This window comes from Canis lupus, chromosome 21, assembly GCF_011100685.1.
Source record: "Canis lupus familiaris isolate Mischka breed German Shepherd chromosome 21, alternate assembly UU_Cfam_GSD_1.0, whole genome shotgun sequence".
Classification (NCBI taxonomy): domain Eukaryota; kingdom Metazoa; phylum Chordata; class Mammalia; order Carnivora; family Canidae; genus Canis; species Canis lupus.
The window spans coordinates 32,187,452-32,207,376 of record NC_049242.1 but is presented as its reverse complement, the minus strand read 5'-3'; the positions used below and the strand labels follow the sequence as shown (position 1 = coordinate 32,207,376).

Below are 19,925 nucleotides of genomic sequence, written 5' to 3'. Positions count from 1 at the left end.
GAATCAAGTTGGAAGGTCTCAGGAGCCTAAAGTAATTGAATCTATTAAATAGAAACTTTAGGCTCTGTCCTAAGGGAGCAAAATCTGGAGGCAGAGTGAGGTGCAGAAATAAGACAGCTCCCCATGTCTCCTCCTGCAGAGGCTGCGCGTGCCCATGGGATGTGTGAGAGCCACTGGGACTGTGTGCCATGTACCCATGAGCATGTGTGTGAGGGGCGTCCCTGCATCCGAATGGGTCTGCACAAGAACATTTGTTGGATGGTGTGTTGGTGTGCATGGGGAGGATCTAAGTATGTGCTTCCATGAGTTCTAGGGGTGTGTAAGTGTTCCCACTCAACTCAGAACTGGCGATGGGTTTTCCTGCTCCAATAGCTTCCGTGGTTGACATTTTAAGAGTATGCCCTTGGTGTCCATCGAAAAGTCACTCCAGAAAGCCACATGAGGTATACTGTACTAGGCCATGGTTAAAATACAGCTGTGCTATGCGGTGACCCTTGAGAAAAGGCCTAAGCTTTTCAAATTTAGCCTGCAGAATGAGGTGATCTCTACCAAAGTGCTGCCACATGGCAAACCCAACGCCCGCCTCACCACCTCTCCAAATCCTCCAAGGGTGAATTAAATTCTCCTTGTTGCCTTTTAGCATTTTCAAACATGATCACAGTTTGTGAGGGGAGTGCAAGAGTTTAGCCCAAAAGAGACCCTCACATCCGCCACCCCAGCTAGAGGACGCCTGAGGTCCTCTCAGCAAGACTATTTCACCCAAGGAAGGAGGTTAGCACCTTCTCTTGGCTCCTTGCTACTTCCATGTGGAGCCTTAGATTTTTCTGTTTCTAATTTAACAGTTTTATTGAGTGTGGCCCACCTCTAATCCATTTTGGAAGCAGCAGGATATGGATAATAAGTATCTATTCAGATTGGGCACCAAGTCCCAAGAGGCCCTGCCTGGTTGCCTAGTGTTGCAACTCTGCAGGCTGAGGAAGGCGATTCAAGTCAATCAGACGTGGACTAGACCAGCCTGGGCGCACAGGTCTGTGCAGGGCTGTGGCAGACATCAGGCCCAGCTCTGCTCTCAGGGAGCCTTCAGCCTGGCAGGAGAGATGGAAAACTCCAAGGTGCTAGGGTTACGACACAGGTGTATAACGTGCTGGGGGGCACAGAGGAGGCGCAGCTAGTGGTACCAGAGGGAGAGAAGTCAGGGTAGGGCAGGTCTCTCCTGAGAGTGACAAAGACGACACTGGAATTGGTTCTTGAAGGATGAGTGGATCTTAATAGACTGATAAGAAAGGAAGAGGGAAGCTTACCGGTTACTGAGATTCTACAACTGGCCCAGTGCCAAGCTGGGCTCTCTTACCCAAGGGCGTTCTAGACAGAGAAGATGCCGTGAGCAAGCCATGGGGATATGAGAACAAGTGACCAATGCAGTTGCTAACCAAAATGCAAACCCATATGATAGCATGTAGGTGAATGGTTCCAAGAGGCAGAAGGGCCTAGAAAGTTAAGGTAGGGCCAGATCACAGAGCACCCTGAACACCAGGCTGAAGAGTCTGATTTTTATCTATAACCACCAGGGAACCACCAAAGGGTTTCAAGCCAAGAGTCACCTGCCCAGATGTACTTGTAGAAAGATATAAATAGGGAACGAAATGGAGGACAGAGGGAGACAAGGCCAGACATATTGACAGCTGCTGGCTGGCTCTTGGAAAAGTCCAGGACAGAGATGAGCAGGCCCTAAGCCAGAGCTCAGTGCTGTTTCAAAGCTGTGGAGCAGACATGATGGCAAAAGGGTAACATAAGTGTCAGTGGCCAGACGGTGCCCAGTGAAATTCCCATTTAAAGAACTGCAGAAAATACAAAGACCACTGCCCCATTTCTACATGACTCAAGTGAGATAAGTAGGCTTACTGATATATTTGAAAAAATGTAGGCTAAGCACTCGCAGAATTAAAAGCAATACATCGATTTTCCAAATAACTGCAGGAGATAATAGCAAATTAAAGTCTCCACTACCGGGGATCCCTGGGTGGCTCAGCAGTTTGGAGCCTGCCTTTGGCCCAGGGTGTGATCCTGGAGTCCCGGGATCGAGTCCCACATCAGGCTTCCTGCATGAAGCCTGCTTCTCTTCTGTCTGTGTCTCTTATGAATAAATAAATAAAATCTTTAAAAAATAAAAAAAAGTAAATCTCCACTACCTCCACCATCACCACAACAAGCATTAGTCTAAAGGAAACATAAAATTGGGCCAAAGCCAAATATAATTATGATGGAGTGAGTGCAAGTGGGGGGCTGTGGATGGGATCACACGTGACCATCACTTGTTGAGTAAATGCTCTGTGCCAGGCACCTACTGCTGGTTGTTAGAGGTTAAAGAGGAATTTTAGAGAGAGCCTCAGGGTCCAGTGGACCCTCAGTGGAAGCATGGAAGGGGACATGGCCTTTGCCTCAAATCCAGAGAGTGGGGCTTGAAAGAGACCCCCTAGGATGGCTTATGTGGCCATATGTGGCCCATATGTGGCCACAATGGTCCTGAGGTCATAGGGCACAGGCAAAGGATCCATGCCTACAAATCCAAAGAGCAGGTGGCAGGTGGCCGCCTTGATGGCTGTTTCAGGGTCAGGTCTGTGAGCAAAAGAAACATGAGTTTTTCCTCTGGATCAATGTGGGTCCCAGCATTAGGGCTAGATGTGGTTATCTTAGATCTTAACCCAGAAGCAATCATTGTGGGCGGAGGTGACAGTAGGCAGAGGAGATGAGCCCAGGCTTCCCAGGGCCTGAGAATTTTAGAGAGAGCCTCAGGGTTCAGTGTCCTATGGAGAATAAGCATCACCCACATCAAGGGAACGGAGCTTATGGAGATACCCCACGTGATGGAGTGGTCTCCAAGAACCTCAAAAAGCACCAACATGACTGGAGAGGTAGGATTTTTCCACTCTTCTCCTCTCTTCTTCCCCTCCCTCCTTCCCTTTACACTGGACCCTGGAAAGGGTCAGAACTATAAGCTGGCCCCTCTCCCACAGGCAGCTGGCTCACAGCACACCATGATAGGCAAGAAGAGTTGATATAACTCTGAAATTTAAAGATTTTTTATTACAATAGACAAAACACATTAATTATTGACAGGATAAACTTTGGTTACCTGGAAATGGCCAAAGAAGTTCTGGCACTTCCCCTCAATTTCATCTAGGTCTGGGGGGTGGGGGGTAGAAGAAAGCCCCACAGAATAAAATGAAAGAGACCATGGGAGACAAAAATAAAGTTTGCTTTATGATTATATCTCATGAGTCATGCCTATTCAACCTAACAGTTACACACGGCTCTGCTCACAACACCACTATGAGGTAGGTACTATTATTACCCCCATTTTACAGGTGAAGTGGGAGGTTATATAACCTGCTCAAAGTCACACAGACAATAAGTGGGAGAGTTCAAATTCAATCTCAGGCACCAGAGAGTTCTTTAGCCACAGGCCTAACTGCAAACCTCTAGAGAAAACCAGATGAGAGCCTTAGCCCTTTGACTCATTAATTCCTGTTCTAGAAATCTAACCAAGGGAAATACACAACAGAGTCAGAAGTTTACGAACAGAGATCATCCCCATCGCTTTATTTCTAGCCGGAGAAATCGGCAGGAGTAGGGGGTACAGGATGTCTATCTGTTGGGACGTGGTTTTAAGTAAAGAATTCTGTGTTCACAGGATGGATCATTAAGCATCCTTTACGGGGAGGTTTTAACGAGGCAGGAGCAGGTTTATGAGCTGGAATACGACATTGCTGGAAATAATGTGCTCTCAAGAAGCCCGACGTGCTGGCACATGCACATGTGGTCTCATAAAAGGCTGCCTGGGATGAGGGAGACATGGCTCAGTGTCATCAGCCAGACCACCCGAGGGCCACATCCCCTCTGCAGGTGGCATCTCCTTCTAGGTGCTGAGCTTCCTCTTTCTTTTTGGCTCCTGTGAGGGCCTAGTAACCCCTAAAGAGCCCAGACCACACCCCTGACCCCAGGTCGGGGGAGAGGGCCAGCAAACAAATGCTGTGTACAGATTTTGAAAGTAAGCAAATAAATATTGTAAAGGCTGTGCAGTTGAAATATCTTTAGTCACCTAGTGGAGTGTGAGCTATCACCAAGACGACACCCAGACGATACCCAAGTGGCCACGCTGTAACGTGTGCGGGAGCTGGACAACACCTGCAACTTGGGGCCAAGTTATTCCCCTTGGAGGGGCACACGGGATGTGGGGGAAGGATGTGGGGGAACCTTTTTTTCTCTATTTAAATTCAATTAGCCAACATATAGTACATCAGTAGTTTCAGGTGTAGCGTTCAATAATTCATTGGCTGAATCTTAACACCTGCCCTGCGCCCCCTTCGTGGGCTCCACTCTAGAATCTGCTCAGTTTCAGGTGGGAGGGCCCCGGACTGGGGGCAGGGAGGCCCGGTGCCAAAGCACAGAGGCCCTGTCCTGGAGAGGCTGTCACTCCCAGACTGAGTCCTCCCGCCCACTTCCAGACCCGGCTCCCAGGCCCTGCTCTCCAGGGAGTGGGGCCGAGGTTATAAACACAAAAAGGCTTCTGAGGATGGGCGGCCAGGCCTGTGCTCAGCCTGCGGGAGGGGTCTGTTTTACCAGCATTATTGGATTTGCAGATAAGCAACAAGGAATTAAGCTGATCAGGAAGAGAGGGACAGAGCTCTCATTTGTTCATAATGCAGGATTTATCTAGCAGAGTCCTCTCCTTTGTCAAACAGAGAGCCAGGGCCTTCATATCCTCCAGCAAAGAACATTTTATTTTGTAACCTTTCAGAAAAGCCTATGAGTGTGCATTTTTGACCTGTTATTCTTCCTCACCCAAGAAAACCGTGGTTATTTAAAATGTGAAATGCATTTTAAACAATCCTACTCTGAATTCATAAACCAATCTCTCTAGCAAGAGGAATCAGACCCTGAAATGCAATTCAAACTGTTTGCAAGGTTTATTATTCCCAATATGCCAATATTTCGCTCCCTGGCCTTCCCTTTTGCTGAGGATGGTTCATAAACGTCACACTAGACCCACCAGGTCACTGAGGAAGCAGCGTCCTGAAAGGCAGTGCTATGGGACTGGAGTCAATAGTTTGCCTCTCTGGCTCAGTTTTTCCCATCTCTGAAATGGGGACAGAAGTTCCAAGGCCTCTAAGTCATCAGTATAGAGGAAAGGTCACTAGGCCTAGGTTCCAGGGCTGGTTCTGTCACGAATTGCTGTGTGACCTTGAGTGAGGATGTGGCCTCCTCTGTGTCTCATGGAAATCAGGGGGTGGAACCATCTTAAGGGCTCCCTCCCAGCACTAAATTTCTCTGGTATTTTGGCTTTACAGCAGGGCTGTTAGGAGATAAGAGACAGTTACGGCTTGCTCAAATCCGAAATAAGGATAGAAGTCTTGTATTTTCTGGAAGAAACACACAAGAGTGAAAGCATGCTAAATAGAAGAGAGCTGAACTCTTGTGTTCTCTGCTGCCAACTCACTAGGTGGCCAGGGACCACTGGCCCAGACTTGCCTCAGTTTCCTCACCTGTTAAGTGGGGACAATGCGCATCTTGCCTAATATGTGGGGTGTGTGCGGCTGAACTGAGAGGGGGGCGTGTGGACCTGTGTCCCCCTGTAGGAAGTCCAGAGCACCGCGGAGGTGACAGGATGAGCAAGTGGAGCTCCACCGGGTGAGTGGTGCCTGGCATGGGCACTGTGCTAAGTGTGATCTCACTGACCGCTCACAGCGCCCTGCGGAGCCAGTAGGCAGCAGGAGGCAGGAGCACCCCGGCCCCCACAGCCAGGATTTCCCCAGGCCCGGCCAGAGGGTCCCGTCTTGGCTGAGGATGGGCACTGCCTTGCCTGGGCTCTAGGAGGGAGGACGCCCGCCTGCCCCCCTGCAGAGATCACCAGCTCCGGCACAGGGAGGAGGCCCTGCTGAGCCGGGTCTGGGTTTCCCCGGATGAGCCTTGGGCCGGTCAGTGGGGCGGGGTGGGGTCCACTTGGGCCTTTCTCCAGCTCTGGGCTGCTTCAGACCTCTCTGCATCTCTCTGATTCCTGGTCCCCATCACAGCCTACCTTCCTGCACGGCTCCTCTGCAGGCACCACCCTCCCTGGGGCCACCTTGAGGCTGCCAGTGAGGGGTGCCTTGGGGACAGGGGTTCCGTTCAGCAGGACAAGGCCCTGGATTCCGAACTGGTCATCGGAGGCCAGTTGGCCCTGTTCTGGCCCTCACGCTTGTCAGGACTTCTGGGGTCTCCCTGGAGATGGGCAAGCTGGGCCTACTCTTCAGATGAACTTCGGAGGCCTCCGTTCTGCAGGGCCCGGGACCCTGGGCATGCCCAGTCACTCACCCACTCTGCTTCAGCCTCCTGCTCCCAAATCCCCCAGCTCCCCGAACTCAGCTATCTGTCCGTACCCCTTCCTCTAGCTCCCCCAGCCTGTTCTTAGCTCTGCTTTACCCCACCTCAGGGCTGTGACACACAGCAGGATCCTCCCCTGGCCCACCAGGATAGGAGGCCAGACACTTGCTGGCCACACCCTCCCTGGCACTGAAGATGCCACTAATGTCTGGATGTTGGGAAACCTGAGAGCCAGGTGTCAGTCCCTGGCCTCCTACATGACAATAGACAAGTCCTGCCCCAGTTTTCTTGGGCTCAATGTCTCACTTTATAGGATGAGGGGTGGGTTAATGTCTGGGGCCCCCAGTATCACTAGAGTTCTATTATCTAGAGCCTTATCAGATAATCTACATGAAAAGCACACCTCCTACCCCAACTGCCCTTGGAGAACAGAGTGGAAGACGCTTGGATCAGGCTCACCTTGCTCTCATACACCCCAAACAAAAGGTATGATGAGCAGAGACCTATCCCTTACCCAGTCACACACCCAGGGGACAGATGGAAGGTGCAGAATGCACCTGAGTGGTGAGTCTGAAGTATCCTCCACCTTCCATGTGAACAAGAATAGAGGTGATGTGCACATATGAACAGCCCAATGGAAGAGACAAGTCCTGGAGAAATTCCAAATGGCCACAAATGTGTGGGAAAATGGGTACCTTGATTTCTCCCCCATCCTGGTTTCCAATCCATTGCCAGGTCCTGTTAAAGACTAAGTGTATCTTTAATTGGTCCCCTTCTCCCCACCTCCAATGCCAACACCATGCTCCTAACTACTCCATCTGTGGCATGGGATGAGCTAGGGTGCTTCAGAGGGGCCTCTGGAGCCAGATCTGCTGGTTCCAAGCCAGGCTCCACCACAAACTACCTGTGTGCCTGGGGCCTCCTTAGTTAATATACATGAGCCACTGCCAACAGCACCTGGTACGCCAGAAGGAGGTGTATGACTTAGCTGTTGTTACATAATGACGTGCACCCCCTTTCCCTCTGGCCGCCCAGCAGTCTGTTCTCACATGGCAGCGAGAGTGATCTTTTCACCGTGCAAATCTGCCATTGCACCTGCTACTTCAAAACTTCACTTGCTCATAGACCAAAAATTTTTAAGTGTCTACAAAGCCGATCAGGTTGTTCTCCCCACTGGTCTGCTTTCAGACAAGGCATGCTCACGCCCTCTCCAGCTCTGCAGGTGCCATCTCCTTGGTCTGGAAGCTACCTCCCACCCCGCTGCTCCCAGTCCCCAGCCCTGATGCAGAGCCCACTGCTGGAGTTCCATGGGGATGGAATGGGTGCCACTACCTGCATTTTTAAAAAGTTCCTGTGGCCAACACTGATGAACAGTCATTAGTCTGCTATAGTAGAAAGGAGGAGCCACAATTTATATTATAAGTGATTCACTATATGGAGGATCGAGAAAACATAAGGGGGATCAATGAGAAAATCTCTAGAATCAGAAAGTTCAATGAAATTGCCAGATAAAAAGATAAAAAGGAGCTATCCGGTAACATTTCTGTTATTATTATAAAATAATAATGTTTTACAGAATGCAAATGAAGAAGATATCTCACTTACAATGGGAAGACTATGTGTGAAGTGTTTTAAAATAATTTTAGTGAGACTTATTTGTGATTCATATGAAGATGATAAAATACTTGAGATTTAGAAAAAGAACTTGAATAAGTGGAGATTCCTAGTATATTCCTATGTGATAAGGAGACTATTTTAAAGACAGTGATTCTTCCTAAATTAGATTCCATTTAGTTCAAAGCAAAATACCACAGGGATTCTGAAACTTGATAAAGTACAGGGATCTCATAAGGTTCCCTGGGATGATGATCTAAAGAAAGGAGGTGCACAAGTTGGTCTGTGAACATGGGCTCTAAGAGAAGAAAGCCGAAGGCACCACCCTGACTTGCAGACCTCAGTCAACAGTGTTCCTAAATTTTGTCTCACAGAGTAGTTGGGTCAGTGATGTGATGACGTGTCTACTCTGTATCTCAACTGAGTGTTTCTAAGGAGTAAATAGGCTAAGAAGAGGTAAGGTATTTTTGAGGTAACAACCCTCTGGGAGAGTGGCCAATGAGAGGCAGACTCTTCCACCAAAGCAAAAAGATCTAGGGCTGGAGACAGACTCCTTAGGAAGCCTGGGTTCTTGCTGGCAGGAGGGAATGTGGCAGGCACAGTGGTGCCGGTTCAGAGCACCCGTGAGCCAGGCCTGCTCCCCGATTGCCCCCTACACTCAAAGCTGCCCAAGGGGCCCTAGTCTCAGGAAAGCCACAGTCCCAGGACAGCAGAACTGGGGACAGTGATGAGGTGGGGGGGGGGGGCGCGAAGAGTTGGTGACACTACTTCCCTGTTTGCCTATTTCACCCCATCAAAGGGCCTCTTCCATTGTCAGAGCCAGGAGTTAAGAATGGTCAATTCCTTTGACCTATGTCAACAGCCACGATAAGGGCAGCCTGGGATAAACTATTCACTGCCCTTCATTCCTCTAGGTAACCTAGGTAAAGATATTCTGGAAGAAAAAAACAAAAGTAGGTAAGAAAACAAAGAAAATTCTGATAATGATGGTTAGTGAGAGGAGGACCAGTCCCACCAGACAGTAAAACATATTATAAAGCTACCACAACTAAAACTGTGTGGTGATGGCCATGAATCACACATTGAGGGAAGAAAATAAGCGACCCAGAAATATGCCCCATTCTCCACAAAAACTGAATTTAAATGTCAATTACCAAAAAAGAATGCTAAATAAGAAAATGAGAATGCAGAACGGGGATCACAAAGGTGTGGAGTGTGCACACAGTGATCTGGAGAGGAGGAGGACGCACAGCGAGGAGCCCGTGGGCTGATCTGCAGTAACTGTTACCCCAGCACGTAGTTTACGGAGACAAAGAGCAAAGAGAAGACAGAGCAGTTCAGCGACCACACAAAGACTCTGGGCACAAGGCTGGGGTCTGAATTCCAGTCTCGGCTTTTCCTCGGCCAGGGCTCTCCCCTCCCAGGGCCTCCATCCAATGCCTCAAAGATAAAGGACTGACGTAGATGACCTCCACTGGCCCTTCAGCTCAGTCATTCTGGGATCTGACAGTGCGGGACTCACTCCCCACCTCTGGTTCCTGCGGCAGGACTACACGGGAGAACAGCAAGACATTTGGGCCTTTCCTGCCCCAAATCACCAGGTGACATCGTAGGCCGGCTCCGGTCATTTCAGTGTTGAGGCTCGCTCTGCACTCAGCCTAGAAGTGCAGGGGAGAGGGTGCAGGGGAGAGGGCAGTGGGGATTGGCCTGGCTGGGGTGGGGGTGGGGGGTCGGGCAGGGCTCTGCAGCAGAGCTGGCATTCGAGGCCTGGACTGGTTTATAAAGGTCCAGGGGGAGGCACAGGAGGCAGGAGCATGTGAGGTGGGCGGTCTGACTGGGACCCTCCAGTGAGCAGGAACTGAGTGGGGGCAAGAAGGGGAGGTCATCTGGTGCCAGGCTGAGTGTTTGGCCTTGAATCTCCTAACAAAGGGAAGTCCTGGGGTTGCTGGCTTTGGGGAAAGGACAGGGTCCCGCCCTGTGAGGGAGGAGCTCACAGGCAGCACCTGGAGCAGGGATGCTGCAGGAGGGCTCCTCAGAAGCCCAGGCCAGGGTGGCCAGGCCGATGGCAAAGAAGGGGATAGGGTGAGGGGTCCAGGTGAGCCCACAGGACACAAGGCAGGGGTACCCGGGGGCAGGGAGAGCACAGCCTTTGGAGACAGCTTCTGAGGCCAGACTGCCTGGGCTTCTCGCCCTGGCTCTGCCCTTTGCTGTGGCAGGGCCTTTTGGTATTTATTTAAGCATCCTGGCCTCAGTGTCCTCCTATGCAAATAAAAGGAACTATTTCTTAGGCATGTCAAGAGATTAATAAACGAAAGGCTTCAGAACCGTGCCTGTCGGGGCCCGAGTTCGGTGAGAGCAGTGATGCCGTGGTAAAGACGGTGATGCAGGGTGGCTGCACTTGTGCGGGGTGGGGGGAACTGGAGGGCACTGAGACCCCCTCTGGGGGGCACTTTGAATCCCTGCTCGGTGGTGCTAGGTTCCAGCCTCCCTAGGACACACTCAACAGGCCCTCAGAGCTCAGTGAGAGGAGGGGTTAGGAGACAGCAATTCAGGGGTCCTGCAGGGAAGGTGCAGACTAGGAGGAGGGGAGGGCTCACGGCAGAGGCTGGAGTTTGTAGCTGTGGAAGCAAGAAGAATCTGAGGTCCCCGAGGTCAGGCCTTTCCCCTATTTTGCTCCCTGCTATGTCCCCTTGTACCTGGGATGGTGCCTGGAACAAGGCAGAAGATTGATACAAATTTGCTGAGTGAATAAATAAGCATCTTTCTTGCAGTCATCTACTCCAAATATTAGGCACAAAGTAATAACAGAAGCTAGCGTGTACTGAACACCTATTATGTGCTAAAAGCTGCACGTGCCAGGTCTCGTTTAATGTTCAGGGCAGCCCTACAGGGAAGGTTCCCATTTTACAGATGAGGAGACAGGTTCCAAAAGGTGTCACAGCTTGCCGGAGTTCTGACATGGCTGGTAAGGCGCAGAGCCAGGGTCTGAACCCAGGGCTCTGTGATCCCTGGAGGTGCTCTCCTTGACACTGGCTGAGCAGGAAGGAGACTGGGAAAAATGAAAGACAAAACAGCTCCTCAACAATCCTGCTGTGCTAGTGCCCCAGTGCTCAGTAAAGAGTGAGTGTTACTAATCTTGTTGGTGGAAGAAGAAGCCAGAAGCATGAGCCGGAGAAGCAGGACCTAGTTAGTGTCAGACTCAGTGGGGCTGCTGATAGACCAGTGTCTTGTGAGGCCGCTGCTGGAAGAATGGGGAGCAGATGAAGCGGGAGAAAAGATCGTGGCGGTTTGAGGTCCAGAACGGACATTGGCAACAGAAGGAGAATGAAGAGGCCCGTCCTCACACTGTGATGGTAGTGTGTGGGTGTGCATGGGTGTGCACATGCTGGGGAGGGGTGGGGGCTGCCCAGGGGATCCAGGCAGTGTCTCTGGGTGGTCCTCAGCCATTTGCAAGATGCAGGACTGTATGCCGGGCAGGGGTGAGGCCTGTGCAGGTGGCTTTACACCCCCTCAGAGTAGTTCTCTAACCATGGCTAAAGTCCCCAAACACCCCCAGCATCATTGGTGTTAACAAGTAGTCTAGTTCCTAGAGCACAAACTCCATGGGACAGGTCCAACTCTGCCCCCTGCTGCACGCCTAGCACAAGCACAGCACCTAACACATGAGGGCGTTTTCCAGAAAGCTAGAGTAGCCCAGGTCTCCAGCTTGCAGGGGACAAAATGGGACTGAGAACCCAAGAAGCCTCTGGGCCCACAGCTATGGTGCCCAGAGCAGGTGGCCCTGGGGAAAGGCTGAAGCAGCTAGGGCCTGATTCTACCCCAGTGTCTGCATCCTTTGCATGGTCCTCCTGCCCCCAGAGAGGGTTAAGGTCCAACCCCTATGCATGGTGAGGGATCAGGTCTGGGATCAGGGCTGGGCCACAGGCAGCTGACCTGTCCAGGGACCGAACCTGGAGCCAGCTCCCCTGAGACTGCATGGAGTTGCTAGGCCCCTCCATCCTCACCCACTTCTGACCCGGGCTGGGCACCCCCTGAATCTCTCATCTCTTTGCCTCTGGTAATGGCTCCTGCAGGGAAAAAGCCATCCAGCCTGGTGCCTGAGCAGACTGGCAGGCACCTGCCCCTGTCCGACACCCCCCTGGCCCTGTGTAAGAAAGGAGAACTACTGAGTGTCCCCAGCACACACCCACAGGTCCCAGGGCCCTCAGGGTGGCTTCCTGCTGGGCCCTCCCTCCTCAGCCAACTCTAGGATGACACCATCAGGCACAGATTGAACCAGAGCACTAACCACAGCATATGCCCTCTTCCATGTCTGTGAAACCCCAAGCTGGACTCTGAGGTCACAGAGGGAAACTCCCCACGCGGATATGATTCCGCAGTCAACAGGGGTGCCAGCAGCCACAGAAACCACCCCGTCACAAGAGTATGTGCATGAGAGGTGCTAGTGCTTTCCATGTAGTCTCTATTCTTCACACAACCTCTGGAAGTGAAGGCTGAATATACCCATTTTTTAAAATAAGGAAACAGAGGTTCAGAAACTTGCTAGGATTTAACTCACCAACTTGCTGCTTCCCGTGTGGTGCACCTACCAGGACCCTCAGGTCAAACTAACCCAGCAGTGAGGTTCTAGTCCAGCTTAGCAGACGGCATGCTGCCCCCCTACTCCCCAGCGCAGGGACCGTGGAGACCCGGGGAGGAAGATACCTGGGCGCACACAGACGCTTGACCCTGCTCTGGGCGCTTGTGGAGGCAGAGGGAAGGAGACTGGCGTTTGCTGAGCAACAGCTAACTCTGCTGAGCGCTTTCCCATATTCTTTTCTAACTTCATCTTTCGGCCACGCTACACTGAGTATCTCCATCTTATAGAACAGGAGACTGAGGCTCAGCGATGTTTGCACTGAGGTCACACGGTAACAGGTGGCACCGGGACGGGACCAGGTCGTGTGAATGTCAAGCCCATGCTTCTGCTGCACCAAGCCACTTCTCAACTCTCTCTAGTTGCCGTCTGGGGGTCCTCGGGCATCTACCCTGTCTCCTCCGTCCATGACCACCTTGCCCAGCCCTTCCCAAGCTGGCCCCGTGAGCAGCAGGCCAGGAATGTGAGGGAAAGGGGATCTGCTGCCTGCTTGAAGCCTGGGGGACCTAGGTGGCCCATAAGAGCTCCCTGCTACCGAACAACATGCATGCTTCACCTTCAGCCTGATGCCCTCGGTCTGGGCTTGCCCTCCGCGCACACACGAGCCCTGGCCAAATGCAGCTGTTGGGCTGGAATGTGGATCCCCTGACCCCCTTCTGCCAATTCGCCTCCAAGAGGCTGAGCCCTCCTGTCTGCACCACATACTGACCCACCCCTGCCCCAGCAGCCTGCTTCCACACAGAGAGGCTCTTGGTACAGAAGTCTAAATCCCCTTGGTTGTACAAACTGCTCCATCCTGCCCAGAACACCCTAGAATGTCCATATCTGCCTCTCCATTCTCAAGTTTTCCGAGTCCTTTGGCCCTGTTACCTCAGCCTGCTCCTGCTCTGCTGGTTCCCCCTGCCCACCAGCCACGTCTGCTTGCACTCTCCTCCCTCATCTGGCCGGTCTCTTCTGAGATCAGAGCCCTGCCTGCAACAGCCGTGGCAGCCAGGTTTCACGACTGGGTATCATGTCCCTGAACCACTTGCCTCGAGTCCCTGACTGCATTGCTGGCCCCTCTCTGCATGATCTGCAGGCCACTGTGTTGGGTCCTGACTTGAGGCAATGTTCCTTAACACCCTTCTTGTTCCAAACTCCCCATGCTTGGACCCCAGCAAGACACAAGGGCCCAGACTTCAATAAACACTCCTGGTCTGACCCAGCTGGCCTCTAGTCAAAGCCCTGGTTTGACAGGCAATGGGCAAACTCTTGGTGCAGCAACCCTAATGATCTTCAGGATCAAGACAACTACAAAGCCTCAAATCTGGGCTCCCTCAATGTCCACAGCCACAAGCACAGCATGGCTAATCTGTGTGCCCAGAAGGCCACAGCTGGGCAGGTGGCTATGGAGTCCCCCAGCAGAGTGTGCCAGGCCAGGGAGGAGTGAGGAGCCACAGGGTTTCCCCGCTCTCCTTCATTTCAGCCTTCTCCCCTGGATAAGTGCCTCTGCTTCCAAAGTGCACTCAGGATCAGAGCATTTGGGACAGTGGCCCCAGGTGCGTGCTGGTCTACTGCGGGGGCTAGGGACTGAGGATGCTGATAGTACCCAAACTCTGTTTCCTGGCGCCAGCCCAGCCCTCTGACTCAGAGCTGACCCCATCATAATCCTCATGGGGCAAATGATGCCCATCAGGTTCTTGGAGTCCTTCAGAGGACACTCAGCCTCAGCAGTCATTACAGTAACTCACGCTGCAAACAACTTTACAGCACCACTCCTGACCAACATGGCAATGGGAAAAGTCAAAACAAAATCATGCAGCTCCAAATAAAGAAAAACAATGGACCTTACTCTTGGAGGGCTGTAGGGACAGCCGTACATAACTGGTGTCATGGTAAACAGGTTCAACATTTCTGAAGAACCATCTAGTAAGATGTGACAAGAGCTATAAAATTGCTCATGCCCTTTGACTTAGTAATTCCACTTGGGGAATGCTTCCCAGTAAAACACTAAGAAAGTAATTTGTACAGAGATATTCATAGCAGTGATATTTATAATAGCAAGGAATTGGAAAGAGCCCAAAGGTTCAGCACTTGGGGACTGATGCAGCGAACTGGGTCGAGCAAGCACCGCGGATGCTCCACAGCCAGGAGGCGGAGGGAAGGGGCGCCCAGCCGGACTGGAAAGGAACTGGCTCGGGCCAGCTCAGACTCCAGCTGCATCGCATAAAGGCCCACGCAGTCACTTCAGGTCAGTTAAATCAGTAGCCTGTGTGGTAATGATGAGGGCCTTTAGGGTCATTTTAAATTAAGTGGATCCTTCTTTAAAAAATACATCAAAAATGTTAAAAAGCAACTCCATCAACAAATACCCTTGGCATGCCTGCCTTCCAAGAAGTCCGCTCTCTGACCCCTATTCTCCTTCCTCATGACGTGTGTACAGAAAAGCCAGGCTCACCCATGGGGCTGGATGGGGTAGTGTGGGGGTGGGTGTGGCTCCTGCTGCCTCGCACTCAGCCACAGGCCTGTGCATGGATTCCATACACCGGGATGTGCAAGGGCCCTTCCTCCTTAGGCTTCTAGGCCTGCATCCCTCTCCCTCCGGAGTCTCTCCCTCAAGGGCCCACCCGGTTCACCATTCTTTCTCCTCTCGTGCCCCAGAGCACATTGGGTCTTCCCCTTGCATGAGATTCCGGATGGTCAGAACCATTTGGAAGGGACAAGGCATGAGTGCCTAATGGTGGTACTGCAGGCAGGGGCCTCTGGCCCTCCACATGCCTACGATAAGAGTGGCCCGGGGTAGGCGTCCCCCTACAGCAATGCTGTTCTCACCCAGCTAAACTATCTATCGAAATCATGAGGGGGTTTTAAAAATAGAGAATCCTGGGCCCCATCCCAGACTCTTTGCTGGTCGGGCCTGGGAATATGTATTTTTAAAATCTCCCCAGAGGTTCACATGAGACAAATCACTTTTCTAGAGACATTGATGCCCAAGGAAGAAGACACGGGTCTGCATTCCTGAGCTCCTGAGTTCACAGAGTTCTTAATTTGGGCCAATGCAGTCAGTAATCATGGCAGAGACCACAGCCCCTCATTGTGAGTGTGCGCGCGCGCACACACACACACACACACACACACACAGTGCTCAAGGGAAGACCCCAGCCCGGTGGCCTAGAATATCAGGGAGGGTCTGCCACGGGCCCCTAAGAGCACAGGTCCCTCATTCCCCAGAGGCCCAGAGCCAGCCTCTGCCTGGGCCCAAGCACCTGTGTTTCCCTGGCACCGGTAGCCTCCCAGCTCTCCGGGGTCCCCCACTGCCCGCTGCAGGGTGGCCTGCTGCAGGTGCTCCTGGTCTGTGCCCGCGTCCCGGGGGGAGCAGTAGGGGCCTGTGGGCCCGCCTGCCCGGGCCATACTTACGGAGTCATTTTATAAAGCTGCGTCCTCCTCTCAAACAGCGACCCTCCCCAGGCCCAGGGCCACACCCCGGCCACGGGCATGGCCTGGGCAGACTCGGTGTCACCGCCCCCTGTTTCCACGACACTCTTCAGCTTCACATTGGTGCTTGAGTCCCCCAGCCTGTTGTCAGGAAACACCGAGAGTCGTCACCCCTGCCCCCACGCAAACACCCTGCCAAGTGAGAACCGATCCATGTGGCCTCTACGGTCCTGGGGAACCCAGCGCACAGGAGGGGACGGGGGGGGGGGACCCCTGGAGGGGGCTCCTCTCAGGAGCCTTGGAGAAACTTTCTGAGCCCATCTAGGATACTGGGGAGAGGACAGGGTGGGAGCCACTTCTGCTGAGATCTTTCTCCAAACTGTTCCTAAGGCACAAGAGACCCTAGGGCTCCCCAAAGGCACACTTCAAACCTGGGATTTGGGACCCCATGTGCCCTGGTTTGAGGGAACTGGATCCCTTATGGGGAGAGGGGCAGGGGCAGAGCCACCTTCCGAGTGAAGGGAGGGTTATATATGGTGGGACATGAGTTTGGGCCAAAGTGGCCATGGGATCTGTGGCCCCTGTGAGTTCATCGCAGGAGGCAGGACGGCAGAGCCGGCTACCCACCCCCCAAGGCGGTCCCCCCACAGCTCCAAGGTCCCACCCAGAGGGAGGAGAACCAGGCATGGGCTTCCTGCAGATGTGAAGTCACCCAGGCCTAAAGGTCCCGTTTTCACTCTGGTGGCCTGCTCCCACCTCGGGGCCTCCCCTCTCTGGTCCAGACGCAGCCGTGCCTCTAGCGTGTGGACAGTGCCTGGCTCTGTCAGGGGTCAGGGATGTTTGGCGGAAGCCTGGTGGGGCTGGAGGGCAGCCAGGGTGTGACCCTGCCAAGGCCTCCAGCACACAGTGGGCATCATCACTGAGACACTGATGTGTTTCATGTCCTGTTCTGAGACCCTTTGCTCTGTCTCTGTAGAGACCGCGGGCAGAGAACATCAAGGGAGTAGGAGGCTGACTCGCTGCTTACAGCCAGCCTCACATTGCATGTGCCCGGGGAGCAGTGGAGCATGGACATGTCACACAGAACCCACCGGTGACAACCACTGAAATCCTCTACAAGCAGGCAGAGCTGGGTCCTCTGTGACTGTGGGTCTGCCCTGGACTCAGCTCATGGGCAAGGAGTACTGAGGCCCACGAGAGTCTGCAGGAGGGCACTTGGCTTCCTCACTGTGTCTTATTACTCTTCCGTCTCCATCAGTGTCTATGCTGACAAGGCTTCACAGACTTGGCATCCTCTGACCCAGGGGTTTTTAGCCCGGCAGCCAACATAGAAAGCAAGCAAGCAGCTGGGATGAAGCTGGGGGTGGGGCAGGGGCTGGAGGACCCTAACCTTGGCTGCACCCCTCCCTGCCTAGTACTTCCCCAGGGGTACTTCTGGGTGACCCTGGGACTCTAAATGTCAATTCAAAGTCACTGGTCTGGTCCAACCTTCTCTTTTGCAGATGAAGAAGCGGAGGCCCAGAATGAGCAGTGATCTGTCAAAGGTCACACAGCAAGTTGGTAGCAGAGCCAGGACTGGAGCTAGAAACGGGGCCCCATGACTCCTAACCACCGTGGCTTCCAGCTCTTCACTGAAGGCAGCCCGCCGCCTGCCCGTGGTTCTGAACTCCTTCGACCCTCTCCAGCCCACTCTCTGGCTCTCCTGCATGCAGGGACCTGGCAACTGGGCCCCCCTTCCAGAAATGAGACCAAGACAGACCTGAGTTCCTGGCCCTTTGGGACCAAATCTGGACAGCTGTTTGAGACGCTTCTCATTCTGTGCTCTCCCAGGTGACCTGTCCACCCCACAACTCCCTCACCTATCAGCAAGGGCTCCCAAATCTACTTCCTGGTGGCTCCCCTGAGTTCCTAAGGCCTCTGGGCTCCTCCAGAACCACCAAGGCTCCAGGTCTAAACCAGAATGTTTCTCACTCCAGATCTGCTCTTCTTCCTGTTTCTGGCAACATTACAGCCCCGCCATGCACTCTGTCACTAGCCCAGAAGCCCAGATCCACCCTACCTCCCCTTCCTCCTAGCCCAGTTTATTGGACCTGCAGCCCCCTCTCTGGGCCCCTCCCTTTGTCCCCACCTCTGTCTGGCTTTAGGGGCCCTGTGTCTCCAGCCTCTTCCAGGCTCCTCTGTGCTGTCCTGCCCTCTCCAAAGGCACACACTTTCCAAAGTCAAACTGAACCTATCATCTGTCCGCTGACAAGGATCCTTCGACAGCCCCTCATTCCACAGGATAGAATGCAACCCCCTTCACCAGGGCTGCGAGGCCGTGTGAGCCGCCTTCCTCCGCCACCTGCTCCTCTCTGCCCACCCACCAGGCTGGCCCAACTCTGCTCCAGCTGCCCTGACCTCCCAACGCAACTTCATTATCTTTCTCATCTCGATGGAACAGTGTTTCTCCAACTGTGGCCTGAGGGCCACCTGCTTCCCCATCCCCTAGCATACTGCAGACTCCTGGGCACTGCCCTGCCTGGAGACAGTCTGCATTTTAACAGAGATCCCAAAGAGGCTGCACACTCAATGCCAAGGATGACTGCTCCAGGTGGAAAACATCCATTCTAAGTCTCTGTCCCATCCTGCCTCCTTCTCCAGCTGGGCAAAGCATCTCCTGCCTGCCCCACGCTCTCCAGGGATTGACTGGCTGTGACTGGGTGTCTCCTCCTCTGGCCCACGAGTTCCATGCAGGCAGTGAGCACATCTTCCCCTACCCATGAATCCATAGCACCAGGCCCAGAGAAGAGTGAGCCCTGCACACCTGGCCCGGGACAGGGAGGAAGTTGCAACTGAGCTGGGGTAACAAGCCACAGCTTTTCTGGAAATCTGAGAAGCTGCTCCCGTGCCTCTAAGTTGTACCTGCCCTCCTTTGCCTCCTCTCCTGCAGGATAAAGGAGACCTTTCGGGAGTTGTGGGTAACTAGGGCCTAGTGAGAGCTTGAAACAGTAATGCTAGGACACCTGGATGGCTCAGTGGTTGAGCGTCTGCCTTTGGCTGAGGGCGTGATCCTGGAGTCCCAGGATCAAGTCCCACATCAGGCTCCCTGCATGGAGCCTGCTTCTCCCTCTGCCTGTGTCTTTGATAGTCTCTCTCTGTCTCTCATTAATAAATAAATTAAAATCTTAAAAAAAAAAAAAAGAAAGAAACAGTGATGCTTCATACCCGGCTCTCCAAATAATGTTTGCAGTCATACATATGCAGGTTTATTATAAATTTTACTAATCTGAAGAATGGATAGCACATAATTTACAAATAAAAATACCAGATAGCCCATTAACTGTCCCAGCAATCAATGTGTTCATTGATTTTTGCCTCACTGTTTATCTGGAGCCCACCTACGGCTGCAATGACAAATGAGTGTAGTTCCAACTTGAGCGTTTGTTGATATTTTCATTTAAGATGAAAGCAAAACAAGGAAAATATGTCAGAGCTTCACTCATTCATCAGTGAGCTGAGTGACTTCTTTGCTGACTTGGTTAACAGCTTTTGCATACTGGGAGAATATTTCTTCAATATTTTGTGCTAGAGAGCTGCACTGAACACAAGTGAACACAACACAGCAGCCACAGACATGACCAGCTTTGAAGTTTAGCTGTACGACTATTGTCTAAACAATTAACAAAATAAATCAAGTCTTGATTTGTAGCATTTCCTGACTAGGGCAGAATAAATACACCCTCTCTGGCCAGTTGTGTGACACAACATGGAGCTGGAAAGAGTATTTCTACCGCACGGATACAACAGACATGAAACATCTCAAGAACACAGACGTAGTCAAATGTAGTTTAAAAAAAAAAAAAAGTGAGTGAGTTTTGTGTATTTATTACCTTTGTTTTAAATTTATTTAAGGGGTCTCTGG

The 19,925-nt window shown here is 52.4% G+C and overlaps 1 protein-coding gene across 1 annotated transcript in view; it reads right to left on the bottom strand.

The window, feature by feature from the left end:
• Nucleotides 1-3,212, bottom strand: part of TUB (TUB bipartite transcription factor) — a 28,555-nt gene extending 25,343 nt beyond the window's left edge. The window contains exon 1 of the mRNA XM_038568955.1: nucleotides 3,134-3,212. Coding sequence (XP_038424883.1) covers nucleotides 3,134-3,177 — 44 coding nt within the window. The 5' untranslated portion in view covers nucleotides 3,178-3,212. The remainder of the gene's footprint in view (nucleotides 1-3,133) is intronic.
• Between the last annotated feature and the right edge of the window lie 16,713 nt (nucleotides 3,213-19,925).